Below are 17395 nucleotides of genomic sequence, written 5' to 3'. Positions count from 1 at the left end.
GGCGCCCTGCTTGTCACAGGCTGTGAGGCTCATTAATAAAACCAAAGCAGCTGAGAGCTAGAGGAAGCCGCTTAGAGCCAATCACGCCCAACCTTTTGCCCAGCACCTGGCAGATGGCTTCTTCGTGAACATCTCCAAAGACAGCTTAGCCCACTCCTCAGGAGACCGCCTTACACTGTCTCAGCCCAAGGCGATAAATGCCCCCAGGGTAGCCCAGTGCCAGGCGTCTCTCCTGCCTACCATTCGATCTCCTACCTGAAATATCCAAAGGGGATCAGAAGCGCATCTCAGGATCAACAAGTCTGAGAGAACTTCAGATTTCCTTCCTTGCGCCTGACATGCCCATCCTCTGGTGTGCCCCGTCTCAGTAGAGGGCACTGCCGTTCATTTCCTCAGGCCCCAAATCTAGAAGTCATCCCTGGACTACCCTTCGCCCTCCACATCTAACTCATTGGCAGGTCCTGTTGGCTCTTAATCTCAAAATAGATCCTGAAGCTGTCCTCGCCAAGTCCACAGCTCTCACCTTGGTGCAAGCCACGCTCATCCCTCCCCAAGGAGCAAATGGCCTCTGTGGCCACCTTAGCAGCAGTCAGAGTGATCTTTTAAAAACACAAGGCAGTGTTCACCCTCCTGTTCAGTGCCCTCTAACAGCCCATGTGCCAAACGCCTTGCCCAGGCCTGAGACAAGGCCCTACACAACAGCGGTTCTCAATTCCAGTTGCACATTGTTTTGCTTCTTTTTTTATTTACTTACTAGAGGCCCAGTGCACAAAATCGGTGCACAGGTAGGGTCCCTAGGCCGGGCCGGCGATCAGGGCTGATCTGTGGGGCGACTGACGGGACGATCGGGGCCCTGCTTGCATCCGCTTTGGCCTGGTGCTGCCCGCTCACCTGCTCCACCATCCTGCTGCATCCTGCTCTCCTCAGGGCCCATTGGGGCCAGCAGCGCCTCCACTGCCGCCCACTGCCAGCGCTGTGTTGCCGACACCTGCCATGTTCCGCGCCATCCCCTGGTGGTCAGTGCACATCTAACTCCCGGTCGGTCGAACTCCCACCCATGGGGACAATTTGCATATTAGCCTTTTATTATATAGGATTGTGTTAAGAACACTTAATATGAGACTTAACCCTCTTAACACATTTCTAAGTTTACAATACAGTATTGATGTTGTACAGTAGATCTCTAGAACTTAATCATGTTGTGTTATTAAAACTTTACACATTGAATACCATCTCCCATTTCCCCTCCCCTCACCCAGATGCACATTTGTATCCCCTGAAGAGTCGTAAAAATAACCATGTCTGTGCTCTACTCCCAGAGATTCTGATTGAGTTGGTCTGCGTATGGTCTCCCAGGTGATCCACAGCAGCAGTCGCCAACTGGTGGTCAGCGAGGTCAGGAAGGTTGGCGACCGCTGATCTACAGAGTATGCTGTCAGCTTCCCCTGCTGCCCTCACTGAGCACATCACCTGTGCACTCCCCCTAGATCACTCTGTTCCAACTGCACTGGCTGTCCTTCTGTTCCTGGAAAATACTCAACCTGTTCCTACCCCAGGACCTTTGCTCCTGCTGGTTCCTCTGCTAGATGTCCTTTTCTCACTTGTCCACCTGGTGAATTCCTACCTGCTCAAGGTCACCTCTGTGGTGACCTTCCTTGCCCACCTTCTCTTCTCCCATGGTTCTTTATTCTCCCTACTCTGTACTGTAGTCATTGATTTACTTCTCTGCTCCCTTGCTACACACTGGAATGGATTAAAAACTTTCAATCCACAGTGCTTGAATAAAACTATTGCCAAGGATGTGCTGAACACATGCTGAATGACTGAATGAATGAAGGAGCAGAGGTATCTGACCGATGCAGAAAAAAGGGAACTATAGTTTTCAATGATCTAAAAGCCTCCACTTCTATTGATCTGATCTAAGATTATATTAACTTTCTTAACTCCTGCATTATGCTTTGACATTCTATTATTAGCTTAAAATTAGCTTAAAAATTAACCAGAACTCCTGTGATATGTTCCCCTGTGATGTTTCATGAACTCCTGCTATGCCAGATCTTTCTCATTCTGTCCTTGTGCAATTGACTTGGAACCTAAATATAGAACTTTAGAATAATCCCCATTAAACTTATTTTTTCCAGTACAGGCATATCCTTTCAATTTGCTAAAAGTAACTATTTTGTGCCACGCATCACCTTAGTGGTTCCTTGAAACTTGTATGTCCAGCAAATTTGTTGAACATGCTATCTTTAAAAGACTGAACAAGGTGGGGCCTATGACAGGATTCTGTGGCATGTTGCCAGGGATTGCCCTTAAGGTTGACACTAAATCATTAGTCAGCATTCCTCAGGAAGGGTTTGTCCACAAGCCACAAACTCACCTAACACAATAGTAATTGAAGCCATATTTCTCCCCCTTGCCCACCAGGTTACGATGATTGACTTGGTCTAATGCCTTGGTCAATCAAGATGTGCTGTGCATACTTATAGCTTCTTCCTGGTCCACTGGACCAGTGCATTTATCACCAAAGAAATCTGAGTGGTCAGGTGTGACTTGTTTTCAGTGAACCTATGCTTAACGCCCAATGTTCACTGTTTTCTATGTAGTCTCCGACCACCTGCTTATTAAATTTAATTGAATCTTGATGTGGATTGACATTACACTCACCAACCTAAATTCAGGAATCCACATTTTCCTCTTCTATTTCTGTAAATGACTTTGTGATTGTCAATCTAAGTTCTTGCTGGACCTTGAAGATATAATTCATCTAGAAACCTTAACTCCTGTAAAGCAACTAAGTGTTTGCAGATTACAGAGGGGCTTCCTAGGGAGAGGAACAGGGCAAATAATGGCCCACAGAAGCCAGAGACAGTCGGAAGTTTGCGATGCCACGAGCAGTGCAGCAGGAGAGCCTGTGGGCTGGGCAGGGGGTGGGGGGGCGGGTGGCGCAGGGGTAAGAGCTTCAAAGGCCTTGAATAAAATGCTAACCAGATAGAACCCTGTCCTGAGACACTGAGGAGTCGCTGAAGAGTTTCGACTAGGGAAGTAACTCATATTTCAGTTTTAGAAGAATCACCCCTTGAAGGAAAGAGGTACTTTTGTAGGAGGTGAGATTACAGGAGGGGAACAGTCAGTAGCCTTTTGCAATAACATCTAGAGAGAAGAGAAAGGGCCTTAAATACCTCAGCCATGCTGGCTTTTCGTTCTATGTTTATGCTTCTTTTTCTACCCTAAACGTCTGAGTTTTTAGTTACTCTGTTCCCTTCCTGAAATGCAGTCTCTTGGATCCTTTGACTTTGCCAGGGCTTCTCATAATTTAACTCAACTCCTATCTCCACTGGGAAATCATCACAGAGTGATGTCACCCATCTGTCCATCCAGTCACCTACCCAACCACTATCCATCCACCCATCTATCTATTCCTTCCTTCATTTTTTATGCATTCATTCTTTTATGCCTTCATTCACTGACTCAACATTTACTGAGGGCCTTCTATGTCCTGGGCACTGTGCTAAGTGCTGGGGATAGAATAAGAATAAGATGCAGCTCTGCTTTCCAGGAACTCACGTTCTAATGATGGAAAAGATACATAACTAATAACAGACCCATGTGATGAGGGTGCTAATAAAGATTTGACTGACTGTGGTAGGAGCACAGGTGGGACTGACTAACTCAGTTTGGGGGCATCAGGGTGAGCCTTTCAGTAGAGGTGACATTTGAACTGAGCCCTGAAGGAAGGGCTGCATTGCCACAGAGGGGAGCGTGCTCTGAACTCTCACAGCCATTTGAGTCTGAAGAGGCCAGCTGGAGTTGACGCTATACCCCATGGGTTCCTCTCTTTATTTCCTATATGTTGACTTTGTCTTTCCAACTGGGGATCAGAGACAACACATTTTAAATTCATTTACTATTTTATTTGTTGAATTATCTTTTATCTATTTATCTATCATCTATCATTACTTTTAAAAAATATTTTTTATTGATTTCAGAGAGGAAGGGAGAGGGAGAGAGAAATGCAAACATCAATAATGAGAGAGAATCATTGATCAGCTGCCTTCTACACGTCCCCCACTGGGGATCGAGCTGGCAACCTGGGCATGTGCCCTGACCTGGGAATTGAACCATAATCTTCTGGTTCATAGGTTGACGCTCAACCACTGAGGCACACCGGCCGGGCTACCATTACTCTTCAATAGCCACAGTGCTGAGCACAGTGGAAGTAAAATAGCTGGTCCCAACACCTCCCTATTAAGTCCTATTCCCAAATGTCTTTTCCCCTCAAAGTTTTTTAGGTGGTGGCCACGTGAGCAGTTCACTCCCCTGGCCAGGCCCTGTCCTGCCTCTAGGGGGCCACATATGCTCCTTACCATAAAGGCTCTATTTTCTAAGCTTCAGGGGGGAGGGGGAGGGAAGGGCGGCGGTGGGGTGGTGGGATTTAGGGCGACCTTAGCACTGACTATGTGCTGGGTGCTGAGTGCTTTACATATTCATCTCATTGAGTCCTCACAACATTCCTGTGAGGTCGATGCTAGTGTCTTTTACAGACGAGGGAACAGACTCAGGGAGGTATATCATTTGCTCACAGCAAGTCAGAGAGTCTCCCTCCCTGGGTCCAGGTTCAGAGCTGCACTGCGGCTGCAGAGGGTGTGGCCAAGAATGGAGGCTAAGGGTCAAGGGCAAGGAACCTCACACTGCCCACCACTCACACCAGCACCACTGCCTCCAGGAGCCATTCCTGGCCCTGACATGAGCTATCACGTGCGCTGGGCCTGGGGAGTGGGGGTGAAATCTGCCTGAACTCTCTGGAGAGGTGATCTGGAGTCACGATTATATGTGAGGCTCTGGGTTCAAATCCCAATCAGCTACTCGCTAGCAGTGGTTGCTTAGCCCCTCTGGGCCTTAATTGTCTTGTTTATATTACTTTCCTCTTTGGGTTTTTGTGAAGATTAAAGGAGATACTCATGGGAGCACAGTGCCCAGCACCACATGTTAAGTGTATGAATGATGTTTCTTTTCTTTTTTCCTCTTTCCTTTCCTTCCCTTCCCTTTTCATTCTTCATTCTTTAATTATTGTTGTTAATATGTGATATAGATATAAGCTGTAAGAAGAGCATCTCTAGCCAGGAGAAGAAATACGGTGGGTGGAAACACTGTTTGTAGGTGCCCAGGGGCACATCCAGCCTTCTATGCAGGGGAAGTTCCTGGGTGATCCAGGAATAAGTCCTTTCAGTGATAAAAGCTTCCCTGTAGAGTGTGTGCTCCGCTCTCAGGCAGTTCAAATTCTTAGAAAGTTTTTTCTTACATGCAGCCAAAACTGCCTTCCATGCAAATGCCACCCATTCGATCTCATCTGTCCAGCGGAGCACAGCAGGATCGCCTGTTTTCCGGTTTGATTTCTTCAGATTTTTCAGGAAATCTTTAAATCATCTTCAAGGGCAGCTCTCGTGTCCTCCCCACCTCTTTCCGCTCCTGCTCACCTGGTGTGATTTCGCAGAGCCCCACGGTTCTGGCTGCTTTCCTCATGTCGCGCCCGAGCTTTCCTACAATAGCGTGGCCGGGACAGAAGACAATGTTTCAGGGTGGCACAGGCAGTGGCGCTAAGGGAACTTTCCTGGGATGGAGGAAAGGTCAGTCACTGTTTCGAACGTGCTGCCCCCACTCCCCTTTGTCCCTTCCTAAGCGAATGTGCTCAGGGTGGAGGCTGAGGCCCGTGGGCAGCGACGAGCCCAGTTTCCTCATGTGAGGGCGGGTGGGTTTGGACTGTTGTCTCAGTCTTGTCCATTTTACAGCTTTGCCCACTGAGGGAAGCCAGGGTGCCACTCATCCCCGTCGGAGATGAGTTTAGAATTGGGTGAGCAAGATTATGCTGTGCCTTTCGGGGTGTGTGTGTGTGTGTGTGTGTGTGTCAGAGAGACTGAAAGAGAGAGAGGGAGAGAAAGAGAGAGTTTTCTGCCTGATCTAGGAATTCTCCAGGATGGCAGAATTGGTTTCCATAACGACTTTCTGATATAAACATATTTGATAAAAATAAGTTAATAGCAGAGAGCACAGAATCTCAGAGTGGAGAGAGAGGGAGAGGGGAGGAGAGAGAGAGAGAGAGAGAGAGAGAGAGAGAGAGAATTTTTTGCCTGCTCCAGGAATTCTCCAGGATGGCAGAATTGGTTTCCATAACGACTTTCTGATATAAACATATTTGATAAAAATAAGTTAACAGCGGAGAGCACAGAATCTCAGAGTGGAGAGAGAGAGAGAGCAATTGGGTTCTTCAAAGAACAGCATTTTTCTTTTCTTTTTTTCACCCCTCATGGTCAGCCTTTCTCTACATACTTTCCATAAACCAACTAAAAAGCTTTGTTTACCATATTCCTGTATGCTTGGGCCCCTCCCTGCCTGTAGACATTATATTCCTCTTCTCCCTCTCCCCCTTTCTCCTTAGTTACCTGAAGCACTACAGTATGCATGGGATAATATGAGAAATTCATTTCCAATTCACTGCATTATCCCTTGAATATTTTAATGACTCATTGAATGGAGTAAAAAAAGCTATTTCAAATGAACAATTATGCTGCATTAGTCTAAGGGCTGATTATATTTAAACACCGTTCACATGGATAACAGGACACGGCGACCTCAGCGTACGAGAGCTAATTTGGCTCTTATCTCCAAATAATTTTACACTGCAAATTACCATGAAAACCTAAAGGGCTTTAAAAACATTCATCAAAAGATAATATTCCACTTTGTAGCAACATTTTGTTTAAATTATTTTGAATGGGACCAAAGGCATCTCTGGGGTGGGACAGTGACAGCAAGGTGGGGCCTGTGAGTGATAGGAGATGGCGAGGGCTAGGCTGGGTCCTGTTAGAAATAAAAGCTGCAGGTGTTGGGGATGACACGCAGCCGTGGGTGTGGGAAGCACACAGCAGGCCTGCCGCTTGTAGCTTAGCCTCTTGCCGTGGCTGTGGTCTGGAATGCCTCCAGGGGTCACCGGGCAATTCCCAGAGGCTGAGTTGTGGGATAGACCCCTCTCTCCCAACTACTACTGTCCCCCAAATAAGTCTGGGTCAGGTCAGGTCCTCCAGGCTGGGCTGAATCCATCTAGAATCAAAAGGCAAAAGAATGGGTGTCCCCCCGCCCCCATCTTGGTTTGTGAGTTGGGGCATTGTCTAGAGTTCTTACTTGGCAAAAGAGGAGTCCAATAGCCTAAGGGAAGTTGCTAAGTCCTAAGTGGCTGCTGGGGTCAGATTTCCCAGTTGGGGTTGTGGGAGAGAGAATCACATTTATTGAGGTCCTGCTCCTATTCCGTTCTGGTTCAGGAGCCTTGATCTCAATGAACCCTGGGAAATAGATGTTATCATGCACATTTCAATGGTGAAGAAACTGAGGCTCAGAGATTACCACCTGAGAATGGCAAAGTCTGGAACCTCCCCTCGTTCGTCTGGGCTCTTCACCCTCCCTAGAGTGGCATGCACAAGTCTGGTTTATAACCAATGCCCCTTTGCATTGTCCCCAGCACCAAAGGCTTGTGAGGCCCATAGATCAATAGCCACATGCTCTGAGGAAGCATAAGCCATGCCTTGCAGGGGGACCTTCACAGTATAGGGCAAAGCATGCACAGTCAAGTGCACAAATATCAGCAGCGAAACGAATAATACAGGTCAAAATACAGAAATTAAAGAATTAATTCTATTTCCTTGGCCTGACCTCTTTGTCTGAACCTGTGGTCCTGATAAAGTTTGTTTATTCTTCTGTTCATTAGCATTAGCTTACTTATGAGCATATAGAAATTCAGATTATGTAAATATATATATTCAGATTTCTACAGGATCTACTGCTCGATTGATTAGAAACAAGGATACATTTGCTGCTTTCTGCAGCGCCTGTCTCAGGGGAGGCTTCTTCTCTTTGCATATGTAATTTCCTTCTTTCCTTGTCTCAGTCTTGGAGAGCAGGGAATTGTGTCAGTTTTGCAGACAAGCAGTCGTCTCAGAGAGGTCAAGTAACTTGCCTGAGATCTCTCAGGAGTGGGAGCGGTAATTCAAACAGAAGAGCCCTGCCCACATCACTGGGCAGCAAGGGGCTATGATCCTGGCCCTGTTTATTGGGTTTCCTATTGATCTTATTTACACGTAGAGGACCTTAAAAAAACCCTCTTATTGTGGAAAAACCCAACCCTATAGAACATTGTAGATGGAATAATAAAACCTTAGAGGTCCCTTTAATTCAACCCAGAATTGGTTGCCCTTCAAGCTGCCATAGGCCGAGGACACTGAATGAAAGGGAACCGTGAACTTGCAGTTTCCTTTTCTCTTTTAAACAAAAAACATATTCAGGACACATTTTCAAATCATTGACGATTTTTAGGAAGATTTTCTTTTTTGAAAGGAAAAAGGTACTCTTGTCTTTTTAATTGTTCTTAGTGTTCTTTGCTACCAATCATGATACTCTTTGTGGAAAGTATTAATATACCGTCTTCCTGTGTTCAATATTCCCATTAACAATAAAAAGTCTAATGAAAATGTCTGAGCACGATATTCAGAGACAAATAGAAGGTGAACCCTGTCTCTTCTGAAAGGAATGATGCAAATTAATTGATATCTTAATTAGGCTTTAGCATGAAGATTATTAGATTGAATCAGAACTGAAAAACATCTTAAAGGAAAAGCTGAGGACGTGGCCCAGGGGAGAGAAAGATATTATGTGTGCCAGTGCTCTGAAAATCTCTTTTGCTCAAGGAGAGATTTTCAAAGAGGGGGATGGAATTCTGGTCCTGCCCCCGAGCTAATGGGCGCCTGCAGGTGTAGGAAGTTTGCCCGGAGTGAGCCAGGTGTCCTCGCAGCCCCACCTCATGCTGCTGCCGCCTGCCCCTGCCTCACCTGAACAGAAGCCCTCGGAGGACAGACACATCCCCTCCTTTGATGGCCTCTGTAACCCCAGTACTAGCACAGCCCCTGACTTCAAGCCACAATGATAAGGTCACAGCAAACAGGTATGTAGAGCTTACTATTCATTCTGAATACTGTTCTAAGCACTTGATTTAAAATAACTCGTTTAAGCTTCCAAACAACAGTGTGAGGCAGGGACTACTGGTATCCCCACTCGACGAGCCAGCAGGCAGACACAGGTTGAGCAACTTGCCGCCTGCAGTCATATGGTTGATACGGGTGGATTCAGGTTGGAACGACAGCAGTCTGGCTCCTTGCTCTTACACACGATGCCACAGCAAGTAATGGTCAATCCATTTTTGCGGAGTGAAAGGAGCAATGTGAACCACAGATGCATAGTTCCTACTGATGGACTTCACTCAAATTTTTAGTTTCACTCATGGACTACTCTGTCATAGACCCTGCCAGCCTCTCTGGGGCGGGGGGCTGTGGATGCTCCCTGTATTGAACTGGTTGCTGTCTTGTTTCAACCTGAAAAGACAGACCCTACTGAGGGACTGCCCCCGGCATGGCCCAGTCCATCACCCAACTAGGCCAGGACCCTAACGGCCAGGCCCACCAAGGCTCCACCAAGTTTGCCTCTGTGGCCACTATGGACCGCAGAGCATTGTTGCTCCATGTGTGCAGTGCTTTATGGCTGCCTTATTGCTGGGCCACTTACTGCTGAGGGGAATGACATGTAGGGTTTACCTCTATGGGGTTCACCACGCTGGTCAGGTTGCTTCATTTACCAAGATAGCGTTTTCTGGGGAGGATGCCTGGATGCATCTCCCCATAAAAATAACCAGAAATAGGGTCCTGGGATGGGGGGGGTGGGGCGAGTAAAGAGACCAGTTTCCCATTTTGCAGGGGGCACGGGGGCACGCCCCTGCCACAGTGGAGCTGATAGAGGAGGTGTGCTGTGAGCCCAAACCACAAGGCATGGCAGGAAGGGCGGACGCTTGGAGTTGGGGTCCTGGATTGAAGACCCACCTCCACAGCCCATCTCTAAACTCGGGATAATGCCCAGTTCACAAAATCATTATGAGGATCAAAAGGACGTTTCAAAGTGCCTTTCCTTTGAAAATTGCTCCACAAACGGCTGATATTAACAATGACCCAGGCATTCTGACATGGAACTCTTCCGTCTTCCTTCAAGCTGCTAAACTCCGCCTGGGTGCTTGTTAACCTGGGCTGCCCAGCCCTCTCTGCCTGCCTGCAGCGGTGCCCGGGAATCTGTGTTTGATAAGCTGACCCGAAGGTGCCCTAACTGTTGGAGATCACCCAGCGGCAGCTAACACCAACACAAAGGAAGTGCCTCTGAGTGTGATTAGAGCTTGTCCTCCTTTGGCCAAGGCCCACAGCCTGAGACCCAAAAGGGCCTGGTGTCCGTGGGCTTTGTGGCTGGCGGAAATTGTGGGCTGGTGGGCAGGCTAAGTGGATATAGCTGAGAGCTGCTCCTTCCTGCTGGCCCCTTGGATCGGGGAAAGTGGGTGAAGATGCGGCCGAAACCCAAGCCTTCTCCAGCCTGAGCGGGAAGACAGAGGGCTGTGCCGGGCAGGTGCCCTTGGTAAGCTCTGCGGCTTAGCAGCCTTGCCGACAGCTGCCACCTGCCAGCTACCACCTGCTCTGCTTCTGAGCTGGGCTGCTGAGGCAGAACCTATGTGTACACCACAAGGCTGTGTGAGAGAACTGTCTTGAGTGAGTATTGTGGTGAGGGGAATGGGCAGGGGGGACTCCAGGCTTAGGAGAGAGGCAGCCTCAATGCTGAAATTATTTCATCCCCAACAGCTTCTGATTTCTGGCCTCAGAATCGCCCCGTGAACCATCTTAGAGACAGCCGTGTGTGGTGGTCAGCCCCTTATGACCACCAAGCTCAGAGGATGGCAATGCTCTAGATTGGGGCAAAATCCAGTATCTTCCGTTTGTGCCCTCAGCTCTCCTCCCTCCCCTGATGGCACAGATCTCCCCAAGCTCTGCCCCTTCAAATGCTTATGGTGTTCCCAAGGCTCCTCAGCAGGCCGAAGGGTGCTCGGCTGGGCAGTGGGAGCACCTGAGCATCCTGTGAAGGGCCTGTGGTCACTGAGCAGGGTTGGTTGCCAGGGTAACTCCCCCCCAAGCCCCCTACTCCAGTGGCAGTGAGAGCTCTTGCCTTGCTCAGGAATGCCAATAGCTAGTTCAGATGGATATCCCTTCCTCTGCCCCACAGCTCTAGAAAGAAGAACACAAGCTCCTTATGGTGTCCTTTATGTTTTCTGAATGCTCACAGTATGTTCTCACTGGGTCATCACGACAACCTCCTCGTTTGATGGAGACGGAACGCCCAGAGGGCTTCCGAGTGACTTGATGGTGGTCATTGAGTTGGGAGTCAGCCAAGCCTGAATCCAAACTTTGTCTTTCCCACCATCTTACGGGGTTGATGCTTCTGTACACTCTATGCAAAGGTCTTAGGTGGGCTTTCTAGGCAGAGCTGCATGAACGCTCGAAGCTAATGTGGATTTGCCCACAGTGCACTGCTGGGTGCTCATGCATAGAAGGTTCAGTGGTCAAATGAGGTTGGAAAATAAATGCATATTATATAGTGCACGTTAGGATACCGAAAGCTCTAAGAAGCCCCTCAGTGAGCTTGTCTGTCATTAGAACCTTCCCTCCACCCATCCCCACAGAATGCCCTTTGACAATCTACCAGATTTGAGCTCCTCAGACCTACACCAGAACGTGTGAGCCAGGCTCCTTTACAAATGTGACAGCAAAGGGACGGAGATGAGGGGAGGCCATTTGTTTCTGCACAAAGAAAGGAAATGTCTGCCTATCAGGCGGAGGTCCTGCCGGATGCTCCCCGCCAATTCTGCCACCTGGACTGCACAGAATCACCCCATGCCCCGAATCCAGGCCCTGGCAGTGGGGTGCCAGAGCCAATTGTTAAATTTTCAGAAATTGTGTGAGTCAGTCCTTAATTCATCAGTAGCTTGAAATTGGCTATGGTGGGAGTATTTGCACTACAGAATTCAGCAAACGCTAGAAATTAGGGCTCCTCCCCCTGTTATTCTGACAGCCCATTTGCCTGTGCACCACTGACCCTGGGACATTTTTGAAATTGTTAGAAAACTTGGGAGGGGCTGTGACAGCTAGGAGCTGGACAGCCCATTTGCCTGTGCACCACTGACCCTGGGACATCTTTGAAATTGTTAGAAAACTTGGGGGCGGTGGGGGGGTGACCTGACGCAGAAGTCCTTGCTCATCAGAGTCCTCAACCGACGTGAAATGAGAACTGAGAACCGCAGAGAATGATAACAACCTTCCAGCCATAATCCCCAGAGAATCAGAAAGCGCCTCTCGGCTGGCTTACTTTGATATCTGTCACCAGCCAATGTCTCCAGAACCGAGCTTGGGGCGAAGACCTGCTCGGGGCATCGGGATCCACCATGATCAGGACGTAGGTTGCACTCTGTAACACATTCACCAAAAAGAAATGCATCGTTATGGCAGATAGAATAGCGATGGGAAAACTACCAGGTGCAGACCATCCTTTATCTCTAGTCTCACCTGTAATGGCTGACCCACCCCTATAACTTCCTACCTAGGTCATCTTGGTTCTCATGACATTCCTCTTGTACCTCATGCTCGTGCTCAGAGAAAAGACGTTCACTAAGAAGACAGCTTAATAAGTTGGATTTCCCGGTATGAAAAGGAATAAATCAGACAAGCATATTTGCTAAGCACCTGGAAATCCCTAGCATCATGCTAGGTGCTGTGGAGGAAACAAAGGAACCTAAAACAGGGCTTGCTCTCAAGAAGCTCCCAGTGTAGTTGGGGCGACTTATCTATTAATTCAGCAAATACAAGAGATCTTACTCTGGGTCAGGAACTGTATTGCAAGGAATACTCGGACTCATCCCTTCAACAAGCATTTACTGAACACCCATTATGTGCCTGCAACTGTTCTAGGTACTAGGATTCCAACAAATAACAAGACAGTATGGTCCATACTTTCAGGAAGCTTTTATTCTAGGTAAGAGATACATATTTTTAAAAATACACACCCAAACAAACAAACAAAACCTGAGGAAATGTTAAGTTTGATTAGTACTATGATTAATAAAAGAGGGTAGAGTGAGAGGGAGTAAGCATTCCGAGAAGAGGAAATAGCTGCTACCTAGGCCTTTAGGCAGAAAAAAGTTAAGGTTGGAGGAACAGAAAGAATGCCATGTGGCTAGTGGCAAGCGAGGGTGTATGTGTGTGGACATGGCAGGGTTGGAGAGGTGGATGGAGCAAAACAACAGAGGGCTTCGTGGGCCTGGATGAGGACGGGGGTTAAGTGCAATGCAGAATCATTGGAAGGTTTTAGTCAGGAGACTATAGCAGGAGAATGATATGCTCTGATTTCCATTTTTAAAGGATTGTTTTGGTGGCTGTGTGGAGAATGAATGGTCGGCAGGAAGCAAGAGGGGAAGCCAGGAGGCCAGTTTGGAGGCTACTGCAGTAGTGTAGTGTGGGATGATGGCAGCTTGGACTAGGATGGCAGCAATGGAAGCAGGTAGATGGATTAGGGAAGTATTTTCAGGTAGAATCCAAGGGATTTGCTGATGAACTAGACAGTAGAGCAGTGAGGAAGGGGTGGGGGAAGAGAAATCAAGGATGATAGCTGGGTTTTTGGCTTGAACAACTGGGAGAATGGTACTATTTAATGAATAGAGAAGACTTGGAGAGAAGAATGTTTGAAAGGGAACATCAAGAGTTCTGTTTTAGACATGTTATTTCTGCCATTTGTTTCTGCAGCTTGAAATTGGAGTAGTTTGAAATTGGCTATGGTGGGAGTATTTGCACTATAGAAATCAGCAAACACTACAAATTGGGGCTACAATTTAACTTAATTGTGCAGAAACTTAACTGATTGTTAAGTTAGAAATGCTTCTTAGAGGACAAGTATATAAGTCACAGTCTGGAGTTTGGGGGAGAGTTCTGGACCGGATATATAAATTTGGGAGTCGTTAACACATAGATGGGCCTAAATCCATAGAATCCAATGAAATTATTCATGAAAATATCAGACATGGACAAGAAAAGAGGTCTTATGACTGACCTTTAACACAGAAGAGAAGAGAAGAGAAGAGAAGAGAAGAGAAGAGAAGAGAAGGAAAGTTAAACAAAGACCAGGGAGGTATAAGTAATAGAAGGTATCATGAAATCTGCAACAGGAAGTGTTTTAAGAAGGAGGAAGTGGTCAACTGTGCCAAATGCAGCTGAAAGGTAGAGCAAGCTGAGGACACAGTTGTGACAACGTGATTTGATAACTAGAAGACCACTGTTATCTTGGCAAGACCAGTTTCAGTGGAGTAGAAAGGATGGAGGTTTGATTGGAGATGAGGTGGGAGATGAGGAATTGGAGATAGTTATTCAAGATGATTTTTGAAAAGTTTTGGTGTGAAGGACAGCTGAAACATAGAGTGGTTCTTATTAGTAGGGAGAAAGAGTCAAAAGACCTGCTTTATCTTTATTCTTGTATTTTAAGAGACAGATGACAATGAGGCAGGCTTGCAGGCCAATGGAAATGATCCAGTAGAAAGAGAGATGTATATGCTAGAGAAGAAAAAGGAGACCACTGCAAGAGCCAAGACTGGGAAGTGGGAGAAGACAGGACACAGAGAAAAAGGGGAGAGCTGGGCCTTTGGTGGGAGCAGAGGATACAGGGAATTGGAAGATGTGGTAGGGAGTGAGGACATTGTCTTCTGGTTGCTTGTATTTTCTCAGTGAATTAGTTGCAAGTTCATCAGGGGAAGAGGAATTTGAGGAAGTCTGAAGACAGAGAGGAAGGTATGAAAGAGTGAGAAATAGTTGGAAAGTGAGAAGCTGAATATACCATAGGTATATAGTAAGGTTACTAGGTAATATTACATGCCCCAGATGTGTACTTTTTAACTGTTTAATGCAGGTATAGAATAAGTGGTAGTTGGGTTTAACTTGAATAGAAACTTAGACCGGTGAGTATGCTGGGGAGAAGGGTGCGTGAGAGTGAGAAGTGAGCAAGATAGATAGAGGAGTCCTGGGCCTCCTCTTGATCTGGAGGGAGAGATAGACATAGACATAACTGCAGTCCCCGCACAAAGTGCCTGAGTAAAGGAGCATTTATCAGATACGGCCGGAGCACAGAGGAGGGATCCTAAACCTCTCCACCTCAGGAGTCCAGGAAGGCTTCATGGAGTTGTCTTTTGAACTTGATCTTGAAGGACAAACAGTATGCAAAGGGAAGGGGCTGTGCAAAGCTGACTGGGGGATGGTGAGAGTCTTGGTGTGCTGGAGCATAGGGTGTCTAGAAGGAATGGCAGGTGAAAAAGTGGAAGGGTTATTTGAACCAGATAACAGAAAGCCCTATCTGTTTGGAATTTGTTTTGCAACAGAAGCCACTGAAATTGTTTGAACAAACAACTGGCATGACTAAATGTGTTTTGGGAAGGCATGTGACAAGGATGAGTAAAAGACTAAAAGTAGAGTGGGAAAAGAGACAACTGGGATGCTCTGGAGATCCTGAGGGCCTGAAAAGTCAAGTAGGAGAGAGAGAGAGAGAGAGAGAGAGAGAGAGAGAGAGACAAGAGGCATTTGTACCACTAAGTCAACAGCATGAAGTGACTGGATAGGGCAGACACACACGGGAGAGGGAGATGTCTAGGATGCTGCTGAGGTTCTACCTTGGGCAACTAAGTGGACGATGGCACTGTGAATAGTAGGAGTAACACATTTGGGAGACAGTGGGTTTGGTGTTAAAACATCCAGGCAGGGATGTACCTTAAATGGAACTATGAGGCTGGAACTCTCTCAAAACCTGGCCTGTGGGTGGTGGGCGTAGGGGTGGATGAGATTGTCAGTGAGAACTTGAAGAGCGAGAACAGAAGAACAACTAGAGTGGAACTTGGGAACTCAGAGGGGAGAATGGAGAGACTGAGGAGGAGTGTTAGAGGGAGAACCAGGGAGCACAGTGCCATGGATGCCAAGAGAAAAGGAAGTTCCAGGAAGGTAGAGGGGATCAAGTCAGTATTACAGAGCCATCAGGGGATAAGGACCGTTGGTTTTGACAAGTGGGAGAAAGTTTGGCAACTTTCCAAAGATGAGTATTTTAGAGAAAAATGATTGTTGAATATTAAAATCCAAAAGAAGCAGTGAACCACATATTATATACTTTAGAAAATTAAATCAGGGAATATGAAGATAAACCCAAGAAAATCTCCAAGAACTCAGAAAAAAAGAATAAAGAGATGAAAATTGTAGAAAAATTAGTTATTATTATTTTTTTTTTTTTGCAAATGACATGATTGTCTACATAAGAAATCCACAAGGATTAGCTGAAAACAATTAAACTAATACTCAGTAAAGTGAGTTGTTACAAAAGGGACACAAAATGAGTATTTCCTACAGATAATAATGGTCTGTTAGAAAATATACTTTTAAATTTTTACTTAAAATTTTAATAAAAATATAAAATATCTAGGAATGAACTTGATGAAAAAAATGCAAGACTTACACAGAAAACAAAAACATTACTAAGTGTACATAAAAACAAAACTTGATGAGATGGAGAGAGACACACTATGCTTTTAAACTGAAATAATCATTAGCAAATTATGTCACTAGTTCTTTAATTAATAAGTCAGTTTAACACAATTCCAATCAAAACCCTAAATAGATGTTTTGGGAACTTCATAGAATGATTCTAAATTTCAAAACAAATGCAGAAAAAGTATTAGCCAAGGCAATACTGAAAAAAATGAAATGGGATAATGTTGACTTTGTAGGTATTAAAATATATTACAAACTAAAATAATTACAACCATGTTGTGCTGATTATGGAATAAATAAGCAAATGTAGCAAAATAGAAAATCTAGAGAGAAACCAATGTTTTAAATATAGGTGTATTTAGGTGTATTTAATATGTTAGCAAATGTATGATATTTATTATGTGATTAAATTATTTCAATTCAGTGGGGAAAGGATAGATTATTTTACAAGTGCTATTGAGACAATTGGTTCAACACATGGAAAAAATAAACTTCAGTCTCTATTTCTCTCAACCCCCAAAATGTTGAAATTTAAATGTGAAAATAAAAAAATTTAAAAACAGATTCAATAAAATTATAGTAGTTCCTATAATGGAATACCACATTAGAGTTAGAGCTTTATATTTTAATATGGGAAATATTAACAATTATACTAGTAAATGAAATGAGTAAGTTTCAGAATAATTTGTATAATATAATCTAAAATGTGCAGAAAAACTTTATATATTTAACTATATATATATACTTATAAATATATTTGCAATGCATAGTATACACCAAACTGTTAACAGTAAATGGCATGAAGGAAAAGATTGATAAATTTAACTAGATATAATTTTGAAACTTTTCTATGACAAATAAAGCAAAATAAAATTCAAAGATAATAAGCTGGAAGAAAATATTTACAAGACTATGAAGAA

At 45.4% G+C, this 17395-nt stretch overlaps 1 protein-coding gene across 1 annotated transcript in view; it reads right to left on the bottom strand.

Moving 5' to 3' along the window:
- PEBP4 (phosphatidylethanolamine-binding protein 4) overlaps window positions 1-17395 on the bottom strand; it is a 205256-nt gene that overhangs the window by 88734 nt on the left and 99127 nt on the right. Inside the window, exon 4 of the mRNA XM_014538300.1 lies at window positions 12274-12372. Coding sequence (XP_014393786.1) covers window positions 12274-12372 — 99 coding nt within the window. The remainder of the gene's footprint in view (window positions 1-12273; window positions 12373-17395) is intronic.

Source organism: Myotis brandtii, unplaced genomic scaffold (assembly GCF_000412655.1).
Source record: "Myotis brandtii unplaced genomic scaffold, ASM41265v1 scaffold19, whole genome shotgun sequence".
Taxonomy (NCBI): Eukaryota; Metazoa; Chordata; class Mammalia; order Chiroptera; family Vespertilionidae; genus Myotis; species Myotis brandtii.
Note: the sequence above shows the minus strand (reverse complement) of the source record. Positions and strands in the feature narration are given on the sequence as shown.